Source organism: Alternaria viburni (genome assembly GCF_023758015.1).
Source record: "Alternaria viburni strain BMP 2772 chromosome Unknown scaffold_15, whole genome shotgun sequence".
NCBI classification, from domain to species: Eukaryota; Fungi; Ascomycota; class Dothideomycetes; order Pleosporales; family Pleosporaceae; genus Alternaria; species Alternaria viburni.
The window spans coordinates 271,688-289,450 of NW_026055784.1; the positions used below are offsets into that span (position 1 = coordinate 271,688).

Below are 17,763 nucleotides of genomic sequence, written 5' to 3' on the forward strand. Positions count from 1 at the left end.
GCTCCTGCTGCCGTAGCCAATTCTTAGATGCTAGCAACGTGTGGAAGCATTCTTCGAGGTTCATGGTGCTTGCTCATGTAGCTGGAAGGGCGATCACGATCTCGCAAGATCGCTTCCTGGCGCAGGTCCAATTCGGGAATCGCCTTCTCCTTACCAGTATGAACTGCCACCATATCTCGAGAAGGAGAGCACGATCAATAACCACGGTCGGTTAAAGGGAAGCCCCGGGGCCGGTATCTGGTGACCAGGAGATGAAGCGCGTCAGCGCACGGCGGTGATACTTCCCCGCGGGTGCGTGCTTTGGCACAAAGAGACTTCAGCATCGCGTTATTACCACAGAAACGGTCGCATAGGCCGCCATGCACGATGGGGGATCTCTTGAACTCCATGGTGGTGGTTGTATTGTGGGTTTGGGGTTGGTGTGGACAGATGCGCACGGCAAGGGAAGTCGCTTACTCAGCCCCTCACTCACAGCTTGAAGCGCTCCGGCTAGCGTCCTGGAGACCTGAGGCGCGAATGAAACACTGCAAACCTCAGCATCAGCGACAGTACAATAAGAACAGAATGGCCCCGTATACTGTTTGCGCAAATTGCGCATTCTCACACATTTCACTTTTCGTTCCCGGGTAGCATTGTCGCCGTATTACCTACTTTCAACGTCCGATTCGCGTCCAAGCCTCAACCACGCGCCGACGCGCCCCACCATCCTCCATGATTCAACAATCCTCTTGTATCGACATGCCCACCATGTCTTCCTCAATAAGAGAAGTACCCGTCCAGCTACCGAAGAGCTTCGACCGACCCGACGAACCATGGCACCACTACATCAACGTCGACCTGATATGGTACGTCCTCGGATACACGGTCTTCCACCCATTCGTATCATGGGTCGTGGTCCTGTGTCTGCGCGCGCAGTACACGCCTTATGAGAACATCGAAATGCGCATTGCCATGGCTTGGGCTATGCTCATGACTGTCACCGGCATCTTCGGACTCATCAGCGACCGGATCGCATGGGGATCACCGCGCGAGGTGGACCTAGAAGAAGAGGTTATTGTCATAACCGGCGGTGTTGACGGTCTGGGTGGACTATTGGCAGAGACGTATGGAATGCGCAATGCCAACATCGCCGTCCTGGACATGAAGGAGGTTGACGAAGATGAGGCGGAGAACAAGGGCGTGGTTTACTACAAATGCGACGTGAGCGATGCAAAGCAGGTTGAAGCTGCCGTAGCCAAGATTGTCGACGACGTGAGTACTCTTCTGCTAGGAGACCGTACTCTGCTAACGATTATAGCTCGGCGCTCCGACGATCTTGATCAACAACGCTGGTATGGTGCAGACCAAGTCAATCCTCGACTCAACCGCGGAAGATGTGGAGCGGTATGTATACTCTGAAATCCTTATTGACATCTGCTGACACCTCACCAGCACCTTCCGCGTCAACACCCTGTCTCAGTTCACCACTCTCCGTACAATCCTCCCACACATGCTGAAGGAAGGCCGCGGCACCATCGTAACCGTTTCCTCCGTTCTCGGCCACCTCGGTGCCGCCAACCTATCCGCATACACAGCTTCCAAAGCGGCCCTTCTGGCGCTGCACCACTCGCTTCGCGCGGAGCTTGCACAAAATCCCGCCGCAAAGGACATCAAGACAATCCTCGTACAACCTGGTCAGATGGGTACAACAATGTTTGCAGGCCTCAAGACCCCAAGCAACTTCCTAGCACCTGTGGTTACGCCTGCCGATATTGGAAAGGACATCATCAAGCTGATCGAGAGGGGTGAGAGCGGCGAGATTGCGCTGCCTCTGTACTCAAAGTATATCCAGATCCTTGGTGTACTGCCTGTTGGTGTGAATCATCTGGTGCGGAAGTGGAGTGGCATGGACAAGGCTGTTGGAAAGATGGGTGAGCTGAGGCAGAGGCAGAGCCCGGCCGAGAAGAAATAATGGGCTGCTGATACCCACGATCTAAAGACCTTCACACGCGGATGGTCTCGGATTAATGTACAATACACGCTCATGATCTATGCGACTTGGTGTATATGCGACTCCACTGGTATCTTTGCTTCAACCTTGCGATCACACTTGCTACAGTGTGTTACCATTACGGCATGCGTCCGCATCACGGAGATAATTGTGCCAGTGTTCACATGTGAACGATGGTTTGCGGGGACCACTAGCGCCGTAGGGCTGATCTTAGCGAGCGCTCGCACATCTCGACCTTGAAATCGCGACGACGACATCATCATCACCACAAGTAAATGTAAGAAGATACCGGGCTATTCTGTTTGGTCTAGCAAATTTGCATGCGACACATACTAATTGACTACCAGACTTCCTCTGCCTCAAATCAACACAATGGCCGACCAGAAAGCATCCAAGTACTACGCTGCCGAGGAGGAGGCGCAGATGAAGAAGGTATGCGCATTTCTCGCGATAAATTTTGAGCTGCGGAAAAGACACACAGATGCATATGTTGAAGTTGTCGCGAGTATCAAGCTAACAACGCAATTCACAGGCGCGCAAGACAGCCCACCCCACCAAGTACCGCGAGTCGCTCGCCCCAGGAACCGTCCTGATCCTCCTCTCCGGCCGCTTCCGCGGTAAGCGCGTCGTGCTCCTGCGCCAGCTCGAACAAGGCGTCCTCCTCATCACCGGCCCCTTCAAGTCCAACGGCGTCCCCCTGCGTCGCGTCAACCACCGCTACGTCATCGCGACCTCGACCGTCGTCGACATCGCCGGCCTGGACGAGGAGGTCGTCGCGCGCGTCAGCAAGGACGAGTACTGGGCGCGCGAGAAGAAGGACGGCAAGGGCGAGGACGATTTCTTCAAGGACGGCGAGACACCCGCAAAGAAGGAGACGGATCCTCAGCGGATAGAAGACCAGAAGAAGGTGGACAAGGCGCTTATGGCTAATATCAAGAGGACTCCTGATCTGGAGTCTTATCTCGGTGCTAGCTTCGCTTTGAGGAGCAGCGATAGGCCGCATGAGATGGTCTTCTAGGTGTTGGCACGAGACCGAGGCGAGAACGAGACGAAAACGAGGCGGGAATCTGCGGCAACGGTCCGACCGGGAACGACGGTTCGAACGAGGATGAGCACCCGGACGCTACGAGCGATACGGTACGATTTCATATGTAGATGAGATACCCATGAACCAAAATTTGAGCACCAACTCCGTCTTGCTGGCATCTCCGCGAACGATTTCAGTTACCCTGGCAATTTTCATTCCGCTAACACGCCTCCTTGCATGGGGGTCGCAATTGATATCGCAATCGGTATGGGTTGTTGGTCCGCTATTGTCTGTTTCGATACTGACCTTGTCCAGATCTATGTACTGTGATCCAATCGCAGTGCCTGTCTGACATCATCTGTAGTACATCTTTGTGCCTGGACCTGTGTGGCTGTATACAACGTATGTACCCCTCACTTACAGCGACAGGCTCTACGAAAGTTATTCCTGGTCCTGGGCTGTACCCGGCCTCTACAGGCAGGTATGACGATCTACATTTTTTGAACTGACGAATAGTTGATTGCGTTTCGCTGATGGTGTGGACCAACTGCAGATGGAAGCGTTTCAAGTAGCGTGCCAATGTGGCACAGTTGTACACATGTCCAGTCTGCAGTACCCCTCCGTATCAACGCAGTACACCATCGCGGGGGTACTTGCGGTCTCAATCTCTGCCAGCCTCTTGTTAAGCAGACTGAGCCCGCATATGTGTCGGCCAATACACTATCCAAATCACTTCTATCGTTCCTGCTTTCCCACAACCATGGAGAAACGACTACTCAACGAACAAGAAAAGGACTCGCAGCCATCGCAGCCCCCACATTCATCCTCCTGGAAGACCGGCTTCTGGCGCCGCTTTCCCCATTCTGGAATTTTCGCTCTTGCCATCGCGATGGCTGCGTCTGTCAGCATGATATACATCATTACCGCATCAGATGGGCAGCCTATTACCTCCTGGAAGTACCAACCCACTGTTTGCCTTGCCATATCGTACACTATCGCGAATATTGCGCTGCAATACGCCCTCGCGCAAGCCGTTACCATTGCGTGGTGGGTAAAGGCGTTGAATGGCGACGCCAAAGTCAAGGATCTGCACGATATCTGGGCATTCGGGCATGGAATCTTTCCGATACTGCGATCAGGACGGTCTTTCAATCTTGTCGCTTTGGCTGGACTCGCTGTTACGCTGGCGCCTATCAACGGACCTCTTTTGCAACGCGCTTCTGTCATTCATGAGCGAACGCGGATTGAGATGAAAAACATCACTATACCCGTCGCGCGAGAAATTCCCATGGGCTATACTGGTGTGAGCAGCAATCTTGAGTGGCCTTCTTTGATGTCACCCCCATTCAGCGAAATTGCCATGCAGCATACTGATGGTCAAACTATGAACGTCTCGGGTTCAGGCTGTGAAGGCTTGTGTAGGGGCACATTACGTGGCGCCGGCTACGACATGCGTTGTGTCCAGGATAGCATCGGCAATTACAACTATTCTGCTTTTTCAGGCAGTGTTCAGACGTCGGTGGATATCTTCTGGTCAAACTTCACAAACGCTCGTCTTTTTAATGAAAGTCAAGAGATAATCATGAACTTCACTGCAATCTACAAAGGAGACGAGGGGTGTGACGCGCTGATCAACAGAACCAATTGCGAGCTACGACCTGCCATCATGGAATATCCCTTCATATTGAGCAACGATTCGATCACTCTGGACCCGGATAGCTCATGGAAATCAGACCGAGTTCAGGCTCTTCACTCACCCTTCATCAAGTCAGATCGTGACACTCTAGTTCAGAGCACTTATTCTGGCGTGTATCTTTATCTGGATGCACAGTGGCAATCGAACATGTACACGTATATCGCTGGCGGTCCTCTAGGCTGGAGAGGCTACACCTCTGGAACGACTGTACTCAGATATATGAAAGACTTTGTGGGCTTGCAAGCCGGGTTTTGCGGCATGACGCTTCCAGATCCGACATCCGACGTCTTGACGTCAGTACGCGAGCTGGCTTTTCGAACCGCACTATACATACCTCAAACCAAGGGTGAGATTTTGAAGGTGATACCGAAACTTCCATACGAATTCTGGCCCTCCTTCGTGGCGATGGATGAATCAGAGAGGAAGCCTACCTTCGAACAAACGATCGAAATTGAGCAAACCGCACAAGAGGTCGTGTTCAAGAGTCAATACCAATTCCTCGCCATTGCCATCGGCATCACGCTCGTAGCCACGGGCTGTGTCTGCACAGTATTAGCGGGCTGGTGGCATCTAGGCCGCGAGGTCTCGCTCTCACCAATCGAAATCGCAAAAGCCTTCAACGCGCCGCTTCTTGTAGAGTCGCATCCCAATGCAGAGGTCAGAGGACTGCTCAAAGAATGCGGCGAGCAACGATTAAGATACGGAGTAGTGTGGGAGAATCCTGACTATCCCGTGACTTCGATACCGACGCTGAGACTGGAGATGACGGAGCTTTGTAAGAAACCGCGGCATGGACAGGTGCTGGGTCATTAGCCTTATCTGTGCGCAAGAATCGCAACAGAACATCAGAAGGCGACTCTTGGTGTATTCAGATTAATGCATCCAGATAATCCGTCGCTCTCGTGTTTCCTCGATCGTTCGGATGACGTTTATATCTCATGGCAGCACCTGCCCTGTAAGAGAGCGCGGTGGCGTCATGTGGGATGAGGCGGTGGCTGAGACTTCCTACACTTGCTCATGTACTACCTCGCGACTACTTCTTCCAACCAACCCCGTTTCCTTGGCGATGAGATGAAATCATCCCATGTGGATACCGTCAGGCCATGCGATAAGGTAGTGATAACGCCACAGCATGACCTCACTCTCGTGCCAGCTACATGTCAGCCACACTCAACTTCGACATACACTCTATTATACCTTTACCTACGCACTCTTTTGCCGACTAACAACGGTCCGATGCGTCCCCTTCAGGAACTGGCCCAGGACGCCAGTGGCCACGCCAGTCCCAGTAATCACGAAACAAGCGGTTCTTTCAGTGGCACTACTCGTAGTGTTATGTCTGATGATAGCGCACAAGATGTAAGTGACTGCCTCAACGTGGAAAGATCCGCAGCTAACAACATATGACAGGAGAAGCTCGTACAGTTCCTGGCATCATCTACCCTTGATGAGACCAGTACTAGTAGTTTGCTCAAAACGTTCTGCAGGGACATGGAACAGCCGGTGTATTCATCACTAGGGGGTCGATGTATTTTCGCCTTGCTCCGTCTCGTTCTCCAATACTGACATGAGCCAGACAAGTATCGATCCGCTGATGGGAGCAACAACAACATCCATCTTCCTAATGTCGGCAAGGCCGGTTCCTACTACGCGCGCATGGTCACTCCAAGACACATACCTACAAAGCTTCCCGATCCAGAACTGCTCTTCGATACACTGCTCGCGCGAGAAGCCAAGCCAAAGGCACACCCCAGCCAACTATCGAGTCTGTTCTTTGCCTTCGCGGCTGTCATGGTATGCGATGTGTTTCGTACAGGCGACGAAGATAACGATGTGGCCATGACATCTTCATACTTGGACCTATCGTCACTATACGGGGAATCAGAGGAAGCACAGAGCTCTGTTCGCACCTTCGTCGATGGGAAGTTGAAGCCTGATGCTTTTGCTGATACAAGGATCCTTAGCCGGCCAGCAGCGGTAAGATACGAGCTTAAGTTTGTTGTGCAATTACTCATTATCGGTAGTCCTCTGCTCTGATCGTATGCTTTTCGCGGTTTCACAACATTGTTGTTGAGCAACTGGCCATCATCAACGAGAACGGACGATTCAGCCCGCCCTGCAACGCGGCTGGAATTGACACTGGTTTTTACAAGCGAGCTCTCAGCAAGCGCGACAACGACCTCTTCCAGACTGCACGGCTGGTAACGACGGGATTATACATCAACATTGTCCTGAAAGACTACGTGCGCACAATCCTCAATCTACAGTGCGTAGATTCTTCGGTGACCTTGGATCCGCGAGCAAAGATAGAGGGTATTATCGGGCAGACAGACGTTGATAAGGCCCGCGGCAACCAGACAAGCGCCGAGATCAACATGATCTATCGGTGGCATTCGACTATATCGACGAAGGACGAGGACTGGCTCACAGATCACATGTCTATGATATGTCCAGATATGAAAATTGGCCATCTGACATTGGAAGACATGCGAGCTGGCATGCGTCGCCATGCTGCTATACCGCCTGCCGACCCTGGTCGACGTGTCTTCGCTGGTCTCGAAAGGAAGAATGATGGCTACTTTCGCGATGAGGATATCGTTCAAATACTCACAGAAGCCACGGATGAAGTTGCCATGAGCTTCGGCCCACATCGTGTCCCTTTGGCGTTGAAGGTCATCGAGGTAATGAGTATCGAGCAAGGTCGACAGTGGGGTGTGGCTTCTCTCAATGAGACCAGGAGATTCTTTGGCATGACATCCCACACCTCGTTCACCGATATCCATCCCGATCCCGATGTCGCTGCCGCGCTCGAAGTCTTGTACGAGGATGTCGAGAACGTTGAGCTATATGCCGGAACTATTCTGGAAGAGCCAACTGCTCCAATGACTCCGGGATCGGGTCTGTGTGCGGGAACGACTGCGACCCGAGCAGTGGTGTCACATGCGCTCTCTCTTATTCGGGGGGATCGATTCTACACCGTGGACTACACCCCGCACCACCTGACAGCTTTTGGGTACAACGCAGCTTCCAGCGAATACTCAATCGATGGCGGAGGCGTCATGTACAAGCTACTGATGAGAGTCTTTCCCGAATACTATCGTGGCAACTCGATTTACGCGCACTACCCGCTGACCACACCTTTGGAGATGAGACGACGACAGAAGTCTCTCGGACACGAGACAGATTTCTGCTATGAAAAGCCTCGCTACGGGTCGCCTCCCACAGTCATCACTGATTACAAGATGATCCTCCGTATTCTTCGTGACCAGACTTTGTACACGACAGCTTGGACTCATACCTTGCGGCAATTGGAGTATCAACCACACGTTCTGCTTGGTCACACCAGCGCTGCCATAAAACAGCAAGACATTATTCGACAAGCTATACTCGGCCCAGAGGAGTCTGTGGAAATCTTTGCGCACTTCCTCAACCTGAAAACCACCCAGCTCGTGCTAACCAACAGCAAGTGGCTTTTCAAAGTGGCCGAAATAGACGCGATCAAAGACGTGGCAGCTCGCAGTTGGACACAATTTGCTGCGTGTCTGTTCAACATCCCGATCAACGACTCGCAAGATTCAACGGCCAGCTTTGATGACAAGCAGCTCTTTAGCAAGATGATAGCAGTATTTCACTTTGTTCATCTAGACAACAACCCTGCGAAGTCTGCCGCACTCCGGAGGGATGCAATCACTGCAAGCGATGAAATGTCGAAAGAGGTCAGGGTTGTTTGTGAAGGAATGAAAGCATCACCCGTTGTGCAGTTTCCGGATCCTCGCAAGCGACGACATGCGAAGCGCAATCTCATGCCAGACCATGGAGCGAAAGTGATGCAACGGCTCTTCGACAATGGGGCAAAGGTCAAAGAAGTTGTCTCTCTAGTGGTCATACTTGCTGTTGATCTTGTCGTGTTCAGCACCTTTGCTGTAAGCCTAGAAGTCGCTTCATGCATACGCCCCTGCTGATCGTTACTAGTTCTGCCAAATCATCGATCTCTTCCTCTCGGAACCTTACCATTCTACGCACTGGCCGGACATTCAGAAACTGGCGAAAGATATCACACCAGCAAACTCCGAGGTATTGCGCGCATACGTGCTTGAGGCTCTGCGCCTTATTACACCCGCAACTGGCTTCCTCCGCATCCCTAACACCTTTCTCACTACTAGCGACTGGCGACACGCAGAGGGTATAAACAAGGGTGACGACCTTATCCTCGACGTGGCAACTGCATCTCGCGATCCCGCTATCTTTCCTGACCCCGACAACATCAACCTCGACCGTCCACACGAGCTATATCTACCATTCATCGACGGGCTGCACGGAGCTCTGACCAGGCCCATCATCGTTGCTGGTTTAGTCACTCAGTTGCGTATCTTTGCTCGGATGGAAGGTCTCAGAAAGGGGCCAGGTACGCAAGAAACGTTGAGGCGGGAGGTTCAAGAGGGTACTGTAAGCTTTTTGAGCGAGGCTAAGGATGAGTGGGTGCCATTGCCAGTCAGTAAGTACAGAATTGCCACATGAACTGTTTGTGGGTATTCTAATCATCTGGAATAGGCATGCGAGTGCACTACGACACCTTCGATCCTACTGCATGCGCGACCTTAGCATGATGAGTACTATGATGGACATCATTTGATTGAAAGAATGATAGAGACGCCACACTTCCAACCAAACGAGTTACATGGTAGTCTCAAAGATGTATCCTTAGTCTCCTACTACTATACCTCCGCTTTCCTTCGCATTCGAATCCCGCGACTCGTTCCACATTGGTCATACATTTACTCTAATCCCTTTAGCCCCGCATCTAAGTATTGGGATTGAACCAATCGCCACGCCTAAAATAAGACTCGTAGTAGTAGTACTCGTGACGATTCTCGTCATGGAATGCGCACAATGTTCCACAGCTACATCTCGGAGGTCTATTGGAGGATTAGTATACGTCTGACACAAATCATAGGTACCTTGTTACTCACAGTTCCTCATCCGGGGTATCAAGAATGACTTTCAACGCCGCTTCCTGGTCGTGATGGCGCTGGCCCTTGAAGATCGCCTCCCACTTCTCTTTCGTAACCGTCTTCACAGCACCGGTCAACGTCACCGTTAATCTCTCCCCCAAGCTCTCTTCCTTGCACTTATTAATCAGGAAGGGATACGCGAAGGTACAAATCCAGTCTACTATCGTACGCTGACAGCAAATGTAATCTTCTCCTCCATATCGAGGCAATCGATGTTTATCGGGTCTACAGCCCCAGGGGCTGCCCTGGTAGCCGTCATATGGTGTCCGAAAGCGGAGATGTAAGTCACGGAGGTTGTCAAGCTTTTGAAGACAAGAACCCATTGACTCAGAAGCAGTAATCGCGATCGGAGAATAAAGCAGACTAACGCCGAAGAACTCAAACCACTCCACATTCGTGAAGTTCAACTCGATCTTAGTCAGATTCTGGTAAGCCATCGCTGGACCCGCCCACGCTTTAATGGCCAGAACGAACAGGTCTGGTGTAAAGAACCGGCTACGCATTCGTACCCAGGCAAAATGGAGGAACTCGTTGCGGATCGTGGAGTTCACCGCCGAAAGCGAGAGACTCGGTTTGTGCACAGGAGGTCGATCTTCCGGCACACGGTTTTCATCCCATGGGGACGCCAACAATGCCTCACCCTTTAGACGCATAAACAAACCGGGGTGATAGCCCAGCCCCAGCGTTAGCTGAGCTTCAGATTCGGGCTCTCCATCGGGCCAGAAGCAGGTGTACTCTTCAGCGGTGCACAAACTGTTCAGCGGATATACTTCACCACCAAGCGCGGCCTTGTAAATCTTCTCTCGGATCTCAGCCGGAAAGTCCTCGAAGCGACGTTTGCTGCCCTTGCCCTTGTACCACCTCAACTGCAGGTGATAGCCAAGGCGACCGAGCCATTTGCGTGACTTAATATTCTTCGCGAGCCAGTCACTGAAAGACACCCACTCCTTCTTGTATATCTCGTAGATGTGGACAGTCTCAGCAGTCGGTGGTGAGCCATTCGGCAAGATGGTAACCCACCTCGCTTCTTTCACGCTATCCTTCTCGACGACCTCAAAGTAGTAAGACTTGATGTCGAAGAGATTCATGTGAGGCGGCCACAGCGGCGGCGCATCGTTGACAGGTCGGATGTTGACTCGCAGGGCAAAGGCAGCAAAGTCGTGCTTCTTCGGCCTATTCATCGTGTGATACATCTCAGCGAGTACGGGATCGTTGAAGTGCCATCCTTTGTTGAACTCGTACGTGGTCTCGTCGGTGAAGCGGCCGACTTGTCCATCGCGTGGACATTGCATCATCTCGAGCGCGCAGGTGATCTTGTCGTTGCGCGCATCGGAGAGGACGCGGTTGTACTTGCGAGGGCGCTTTGCGAGATCGTCGTCGGCTGGAGGGTCGAAGATTGCTAGGCGGCTCAAGAAGAAGGTTGGTGCTGCTGCGTTGAGCTTTGAGGACTTGACGGGGACGAAGGGGGGTGCTGTGGCGGTAAGCTTGGAGCTCATTGCGATGCCAGTGGTTTCGAAGAAGTTGTCTCGGTTGAAACGTTGGGTGGCGGAGCCGAAAGTATCCGCGTTCGAAGGAGCGATCTCGTACTCGTACTGCCAGGGGTCGTAGGAGGGATCAAGTAGGCCAGAGGGGGTCACCTCGAAGCCGCTCGAGTACTGTTGAATGGGATAACCGTGATAGCCGAGGGGCGAATGTACGTGTGTATTCCAATACTGAGATGGTACGAACAATGGTATCCGGGGAAGAGTAGGACTAGCCATGTCATGTTCGGTACCTAACTGTGAGTGATAGTCAGGGTCGGAAGGCTCCGCGGAGAGACCAGAAGCAGCCATTTCGGACATCGTGTTGGAGTTGAGGAAGCCGATGGGCCTTGTAAATGAGTACTTTTGGTAGATTAGGGCTTGGTAAATCCGAGTGTATGTATAGGGAGGCTATACTAGCGCTAGAGAATGGAGATGGTCTGTGCATCCCGCTGTAGGCAGTAGTAGTAGGGAATGGACTGGCGGGTACGGAGGCTTCACTTTGCTCTCTCTGATATCTTCCGTGTTGGTTGGGCTACTAACCATACAGAACGGCTGATCAAGATACCTAGTGCATTAGGTCGTGGCAACAAAACTTTTGCGAGGCCACCCATACGCGATGTTGAAGGCGTATTTGAAGCCTGCGAGTCTCTCAGGGCGCAATAAAGCATGATGAAGTAAGTCGTTGATATGTTTATGGTCTTGAAAGCTAGCTTCGAGGTCCAATGTGGCGAACAGATCAGTGAGTTTCATGTTCATACTCGTCTTGTTTGATGTGTGCAGATTGCGATCTTGATCTCTAAAGCTCCACTCTATCTTCGTCCGGTGAAGAGGCATCTTCGATTACGACACCTTCTATGATAACTCCAGTGGCTATTTGCGTTTGGCCATGTCTTTTGTAGCCCTCCAGTCCTTTGATTCAGGTAATCCCGCCTTGCGACGAGCTTGTTGGACTAGATGCCTTGGTCTTCCGAGATACGGATGACACGATCCCAGTGTTGGCTCGCTCAAGAAGCATCGTCTTATTCCTCACAGTCGAAATCGTCAGGCGGAGGTAATTTGTTCGATGGAAAGTCGGAAATGTAACGGTTACCGTGTCTAGTCTTGCAAGGTGTGCGACAAAAGCATGGAGGTGGGCTATCAATATTGTTAGCAAGTAACCATAGAGGGAAGCTTTTTGAGGACGAGTAGATGCTTACATATCTGCTGAAGGGGTATCCAGAATGGCCGCTAGCTCAGCAGCGTGGTCCATTACGCCATCCTTGTCATTTGCAGGCAGCGCGAGGAGTTCATTCCACTTGTCCTTTGTGTCCTTTTTCAGGATCCCACCCAGTCTCACCTTTGGCAGATCCTTTACAAATGGCCAAGCGAATGTCATGATCCAGTCGACCATTGTACGTTGACAACAGACAAAGCTGACCATTATTGACCTATCGACAAGACGCATCCCGTAAGGATAGTAAGCGGCTCCGTCGTCTGGGCTTCGAAACCAAAGCTGAAGACTTGACAGTCCATCCAACGTAGGGAGTATAGGTCCAAGAGACACACCGTTATTCATACTAATGTTGTCACGAAATCCGACACCGAAGAAACTGAACCAATCGGACATCGTGAAGTCGAGAATGAGATGATTGAGCCAGTTATAGTTCGGCTTGGTACCCGCCTCAAGAACTGATCTGAGCTGAATCGGTGAGAAGAAGCACTTTCGGGTGTCCTCCCAGCCAGCTTGAAGAGCCTCACCATAGGTCTGTCTGTTTATAGACAAGACGGCAAGATTGGGCTCGTAAGCGGAGCACCCTGCAACTGTGTGCTCACGTCCATACAGCCGTGAGGGGTGGCGCTGATCGATTTGACTGCTGTCATGCCAACTGCGGAAACCCAGGCCGAGACAAACCTCAGCGTCCTTGGATTTAGTCAAAGGATAAATTCGAGGACCGAGAGCAAACTCGAAAATCTTCATGCGCATCTCGGTCGGGAGGTCGGCGAGCCGGAAGTGCTTCCCATTGAGCTTCCAACATGTGCGCTGCGCCTTGTAGCCCCTCTCGCCAACCAAGTTTTCACCGGGCGTCTGGCTGGAAAGCAACCAGTCTTTTAACAAGATCCATTCTGTACCGATCTTTAAGTGTAGATTATCCTCTGTCGGACCGGGCATTCCTGGGGAAAAGGTTACCCAAGCAGTGAGGGGAAACTCATTGAATCTATCCATGAAGGTATACAGTTTGCTGCAGTACGTAGTGTAGTCAGGTAAAAGCAGCCAGAACGGCGCGGACATGTCGGTAGGCTCTACTCGGAAATGCATGTCTGCGACGCCGATATGGTCCGCATTCATGTCGCGAATAAGAAGTGTAATGTACCACATGACTGCGTCGTTCTGGCGAGGAGCTGGTTCGAAGTCGTACGTGTGCTTGTTCGGTCCGTAGTTGAGCGATTGTAGTTTATGGAAGGGTGGCGGACAGTATCGTAAGCTGTTGAAGCGGTTGATGGACTCTCCTTTTCCACTATCCGCTATCGCCATGCGTTCCAGAGCGAGTATTCGGGTCTCCAAGTCAGGTATTTCTGACGACATTGTTGGTAGCGTTCGTATGTGGAGGTTGAGGTTGAGGTTGAGGTTGAGGACAAAGATGCTAGTAATGCTGATCCGTGATGCGGGCGCAAGTATTGACAAAAGGAGGGAGGAGTTGGCGAATAAATAGTCCAGTCAGCGCTTAAAGTGAATAGGTCAGTAGGCTCCAAGCAGAAAATCATGTCAAGAGAAGGTCTTGGAAACCGGAGCTCCTAATGCGGTCAGTGCGCCCATTCTCGCTCGAAGCGCATGATGGAAGTTGCAGGCGCAACCGCCGAGGTTTCCTGACCCTTTTCGTTGAAATGCTTCTTCGTATAGGTATAGTATAGGTCACTCAGATTGCGACTGGATCGGTGATCTCTGAGAGGAAGACCATGTTATCGTCTCTGGATTGAGTCGACCAGCCATCATGCAGGCGAGCACACTGAGCAACGCACCGCCAAGGCTACAAAGAACAACAATTAGATTGGTCAAGAACGGACGGTACTCAAGCGGTACGGCAGATGGAGACAAACCCAACCCCCAGAAACGCCTCGCTATACCAATACTCCAAGACTAAGTGAGCTGCCTTGCACTATACTCACCACAACAGATAAGCGCCAACGAACAATGAAGCTATGGACAGCCCTTGGCTTCTCAGAGCATGCGCCGCGCTGGTACCCTCTGTGCCACAGCACGACTGCTCGTTGTACGTAACGTTGTTGGCCGTCGCAGCAACCTGGAAGACAGATCCATTAAAGTTGCCGTAGTTGTAGTAGTCGACGAGTATCCAATTCGGCGGACGATTCCACATTTCCTCGCAGTTTTGTACATTAAGACCAACGCTACCGTTTCCGGAAACAGCATTGATCTCATCGAGGAGGGAGTATGCTGGTATGAGGATGCTGCTCACGCCTGGGAGACTGACCTCGATGTTCAGGTTGTGGTTCATCACGTACATGCGCTCGCGTGAGACTTCTTCTGGCTGATTTGGGGGTCGTTGCTCCGTGCAAGGGAACGCGGGATCGGTTGGCGAAAAGGGTGTTTGCCACTGATAGTTGAATTCGCTGAGCAGCCACGGGACTTGTTCCTGGTCCGCGCCATAGTCTAACATCACCACGACACGCTTAGTCCTAATAATCATCTCGGCCAATGTGGGCCAGTCCGTCAGGTTCAGACTAGCCGAAGGCGGTGTCCATACGTATTCCATAATTCCTGAGTTTTGAAAAGGTGCGATATAGTCTGTCGCTGGGTTTCGGGTATCCTGACCGTTATTGTTGCCCATCATGATAGCAATGACTTCGAAAGGGTTCTGGTCGAGCCAGCCTTTGACTGTTGCGAGGTATGATTCGAGGGTGCCCACGTCGAGCAGGCTGCAGGAGGTATGGCAGAGGCGTATAGCGGAGGTCTCGTTGGGTTTTTGGGTCTCGAATTGCACTGTTGTCGGATGTCAGCCAGAGATTTCTAGTATCGTGTATGATGCGCTTACACCCTCGAATTCCATCATTGAGCTGATTAAGCACTGGGTAGTCTTGGTTGCTGGCTGCATTGTGCGGCCTCACGAATGGGCTGTTATGTGCGACGACCATAGAGATGTTGGAAAACCTCCTCTGGCAAAACTCGACGTATCCATTGCATGGCTGAGTATTAGTCGGACTTGGTCGAGTAGATGTCGTGGTTGTTGAAGCAGTGCCGTTTGAAGATTCGGTCGAAGGAGACAGCCCGACTATGGCTGTCACCTCTTGTGTTGTCGTCGACGAGGTAGCGGTGGCATTCTGCCGTCCGGATGTAAACGTGCTCAGGACAATGCCCGGGAGACCGCTCGAGAAGTCGGCGGAGTAGGTGCTCGTAAAGGTACTGGAGACATCGACGATCGTTTCGGTAGCGCTGCTAGGTATAGGTGTGTTCGATGCGGAGGAAGAAGAAGACTGTGCGGTTATAGGTATTGTGAGTAGAGCCAAGGAGAAGGAAAACAATGTAGGAATCATGGAGGCGATGCGATGCGAAAGAATGACGAAGTGCTAGTTAGCATATGTTATGCAAAGTCGGCATACAATCGATGCTATGCGCTGCACTTATCGAGAGACGAGGTCAAGACAGTCTGCCTCACCAGCACTACGTTGGTGGTGCACCTTAGCTGACGTTCGCCGGAAAGCACGATGACGGCATTGCTCGCCTCGAGCGCCATCACACCTTGTGTCGGATCTACGCGGGGAAGGCTGAATGCGACCATCTCGAAGGCCTATCCGTCCTGGGGAACGCCTCTCGCGTTAATCGGAGATTTATGGGTCCAATAGCAGCCACGCAATGGTTTGACGTAGTAGACATTGACTGCAGTAGGGCTCGCGTTGGCAGCAAAGGGCTTGTGGCGGTTTTGGAGTACGCGGGTCTCAAGAGCCGCGTCGTGAGGCATTTTGACGCGTCATTAGCCTCAAAGACTGCGAGCCACGACCGATAGGATCATTGAACGATGAAAAGAGTGCTGAATGCTGATCTCGCTGTGGGCCTGTAGAGAAAGGCTGGGGTTGAGTACGCGACATGCCCAGGTGGAAGCCGCCCAGCCTTGCGTGACACGCTAACCCGCTTAAGCTTCAGGGACTGAGGATCAAGCCTCACGGAAGTCCACCCCAAATGCTTCAGCCCATGAATGCGAGCTTTGGGCCGACTAGGCACACTACTTCCACCGGAGTTCTCGTCGACATTTTGCTCTCTAGGGGTGTTTGTTTCCTTATTTCCGGAGGCATTTGCACACGACTCCTGGAGGGCACCTGGGCACTTGGAGGGCTCGTTCTAGCCTCAACAACAAACAGCATACCGGCCGAGCCTACGGAACACTCCGACATTGGAGACAATGAAATGGGCTTTTAACCCGGAGGATAATCAACATTAGTTTTCACATAGAAGCCGTGCTTCCTCCTACCATCGTTCTACTGATCCCAGAATCCGCGACATCGACGCAGGTGCACTTCACAGCCACGTTCGCCGCGAACTTCATCTACCATTTGATCGACGAAGAGGAGCATGCGCCCTTGACACAGACTGGGGGTCTGGTGACGATTCGGGCAATCTCACACGAACACCCTCTTAACCCCAACCTTAACACAACTCGGCGGATCTAGCAAAAGCAGTCAGCACAGTCCCACCACCCCAGCACCAACATCTACCGGAAAAAAGAAAGCACCAAACTTACCAGGTTTTCCAACTCCCGTCCCCCACACCAAAGTCTGCCTAACATACCCCGTCCCATAGTACGTGAAGCAAACCCACCAGCGATAGTATCCCGTCCACTCAGCCATTTCAGGTTTCTCCGCCGCCCAGGTAATTGGGTTCTGGAAGTTCAGTATGTCTTTGTCATCGAAAGAGAGGCTGCCATCGCCACTGTAGGTCATGGCGAGTTGGGCAATGGACAAGGGGACGATGTCTTGGGGTTGGAGGAGCACGGAGAGGTCGATGGGGTAGGGGTCGTAGGGGATGGTCCAGGAGAGGATGCCTTGGGTGCCGAAGGTCTGAGTGCGGTGTTAGTGGGTCTGGGGATGGGGGCTATGGATTTCTTTTGGTGGGTGGTAGGGCTGGCGGGGAAAGTAGGGCAGGTGTATATGGAAGGCTTACGTTTGTGATGGCAGTGTCTGTCGTGTTGTGGGTTAGGACAACGGGATACTGGGCCCCTTCTTCTGAAAGCGTGGGGCAAAGCGTGAAAATCGCTGCACCTGCATGGCATGCAGATAGTGTTTTGCCGTTTAGGGAAGGATCTTCGGATATGAGGACGAGGTTGAAGGGGTCAGATTGTATGGTGTAGATGGGTTCACAATCGTACTCGCAATCAGCGTCAGCGTGAATGAGACCTGCGAAAGCGAGAAGGATGGGAACAAGTTTGAACATGGTGGCGGCAATCTGTACGGTGCGTACAGGTGCAGATTGAGTCAGAAAAGCTAGGGAGAAAGGACGCTGGCTTATAGATATCTATAGAGGCGGCCTT

The 17,763-nt window shown here is 52.0% G+C and overlaps 6 protein-coding genes across 6 annotated transcripts; 4 read left to right on the plus strand and 2 right to left on the minus strand.

Annotated features, from left to right (window-relative positions):
* Nucleotides 1-747: 747 nt before the first annotated feature.
* Nucleotides 748-1,951, plus strand: J4E79_007109 (uncharacterized protein; the record flags this gene model as incomplete). Its single annotated transcript, XM_049355977.1, has 3 exons — nt 748-1,251; nt 1,298-1,383; nt 1,432-1,951. The coding sequence occupies 3 exons, from the start codon at nt 748-750 to the stop codon at nt 1,949-1,951; spliced, it is 1,110 nt and encodes a 369-aa protein (XP_049209431.1).
* Nucleotides 1,952-2,362: 411 nt separating this feature from the next.
* On the plus strand, nt 2,363-3,008 carry J4E79_007110 (uncharacterized protein; the record flags this gene model as incomplete). The annotated part of the gene is made up of 2 exons (XM_049355978.1): nt 2,363-2,422; nt 2,523-3,008. 2 exons carry the CDS (start codon nt 2,363-2,365, stop codon nt 3,006-3,008), a joined length of 546 nt encoding a protein of 181 aa, XP_049209432.1.
* A 769-nt stretch (nt 3,009-3,777) lies between these two features.
* Nucleotides 3,778-5,526, plus strand: J4E79_007111 (uncharacterized protein; the record flags this gene model as incomplete). Its single annotated transcript, XM_049355979.1, has 1 exon — nt 3,778-5,526. The coding sequence occupies one exon, from the start codon at nt 3,778-3,780 to the stop codon at nt 5,524-5,526; it is 1,749 nt and encodes a 582-aa protein (XP_049209433.1).
* Nucleotides 5,527-6,048: 522 nt separating this feature from the next.
* Nucleotides 6,049-9,320, plus strand: J4E79_007112 (uncharacterized protein; the record flags this gene model as incomplete). The annotated part of the gene is made up of 5 exons (XM_049355980.1): nt 6,049-6,072; nt 6,295-6,690; nt 6,738-8,636; nt 8,686-9,208; nt 9,265-9,320. The coding sequence occupies 5 exons, from the start codon at nt 6,049-6,051 to the stop codon at nt 9,318-9,320; spliced, it is 2,898 nt and encodes a 965-aa protein (XP_049209434.1).
* A 359-nt stretch (nt 9,321-9,679) lies between these two features.
* J4E79_007113 (uncharacterized protein) lies at nt 9,680-11,566 on the minus strand (the record flags this gene model as incomplete). Its single annotated transcript, XM_049355981.1, has 3 exons — nt 9,680-9,835; nt 9,895-9,965; nt 10,090-11,566. 3 exons carry the CDS (start codon nt 11,564-11,566, stop codon nt 9,680-9,682), a joined length of 1,704 nt encoding a protein of 567 aa, XP_049209435.1.
* An 874-nt stretch (nt 11,567-12,440) lies between these two features.
* Nucleotides 12,441-17,666, minus strand: J4E79_007114 (uncharacterized protein; the record flags this gene model as incomplete). Its single annotated transcript, XM_049355982.1, has 6 exons — nt 12,441-13,869; nt 14,393-15,224; nt 15,277-15,808; nt 16,883-16,902; nt 16,978-17,293; nt 17,397-17,666. The coding sequence occupies 6 exons, from the start codon at nt 17,664-17,666 to the stop codon at nt 12,441-12,443; spliced, it is 3,399 nt and encodes a 1,132-aa protein (XP_049209436.1).
* Between the last annotated feature and the right edge of the window lie 97 nt (nt 17,667-17,763).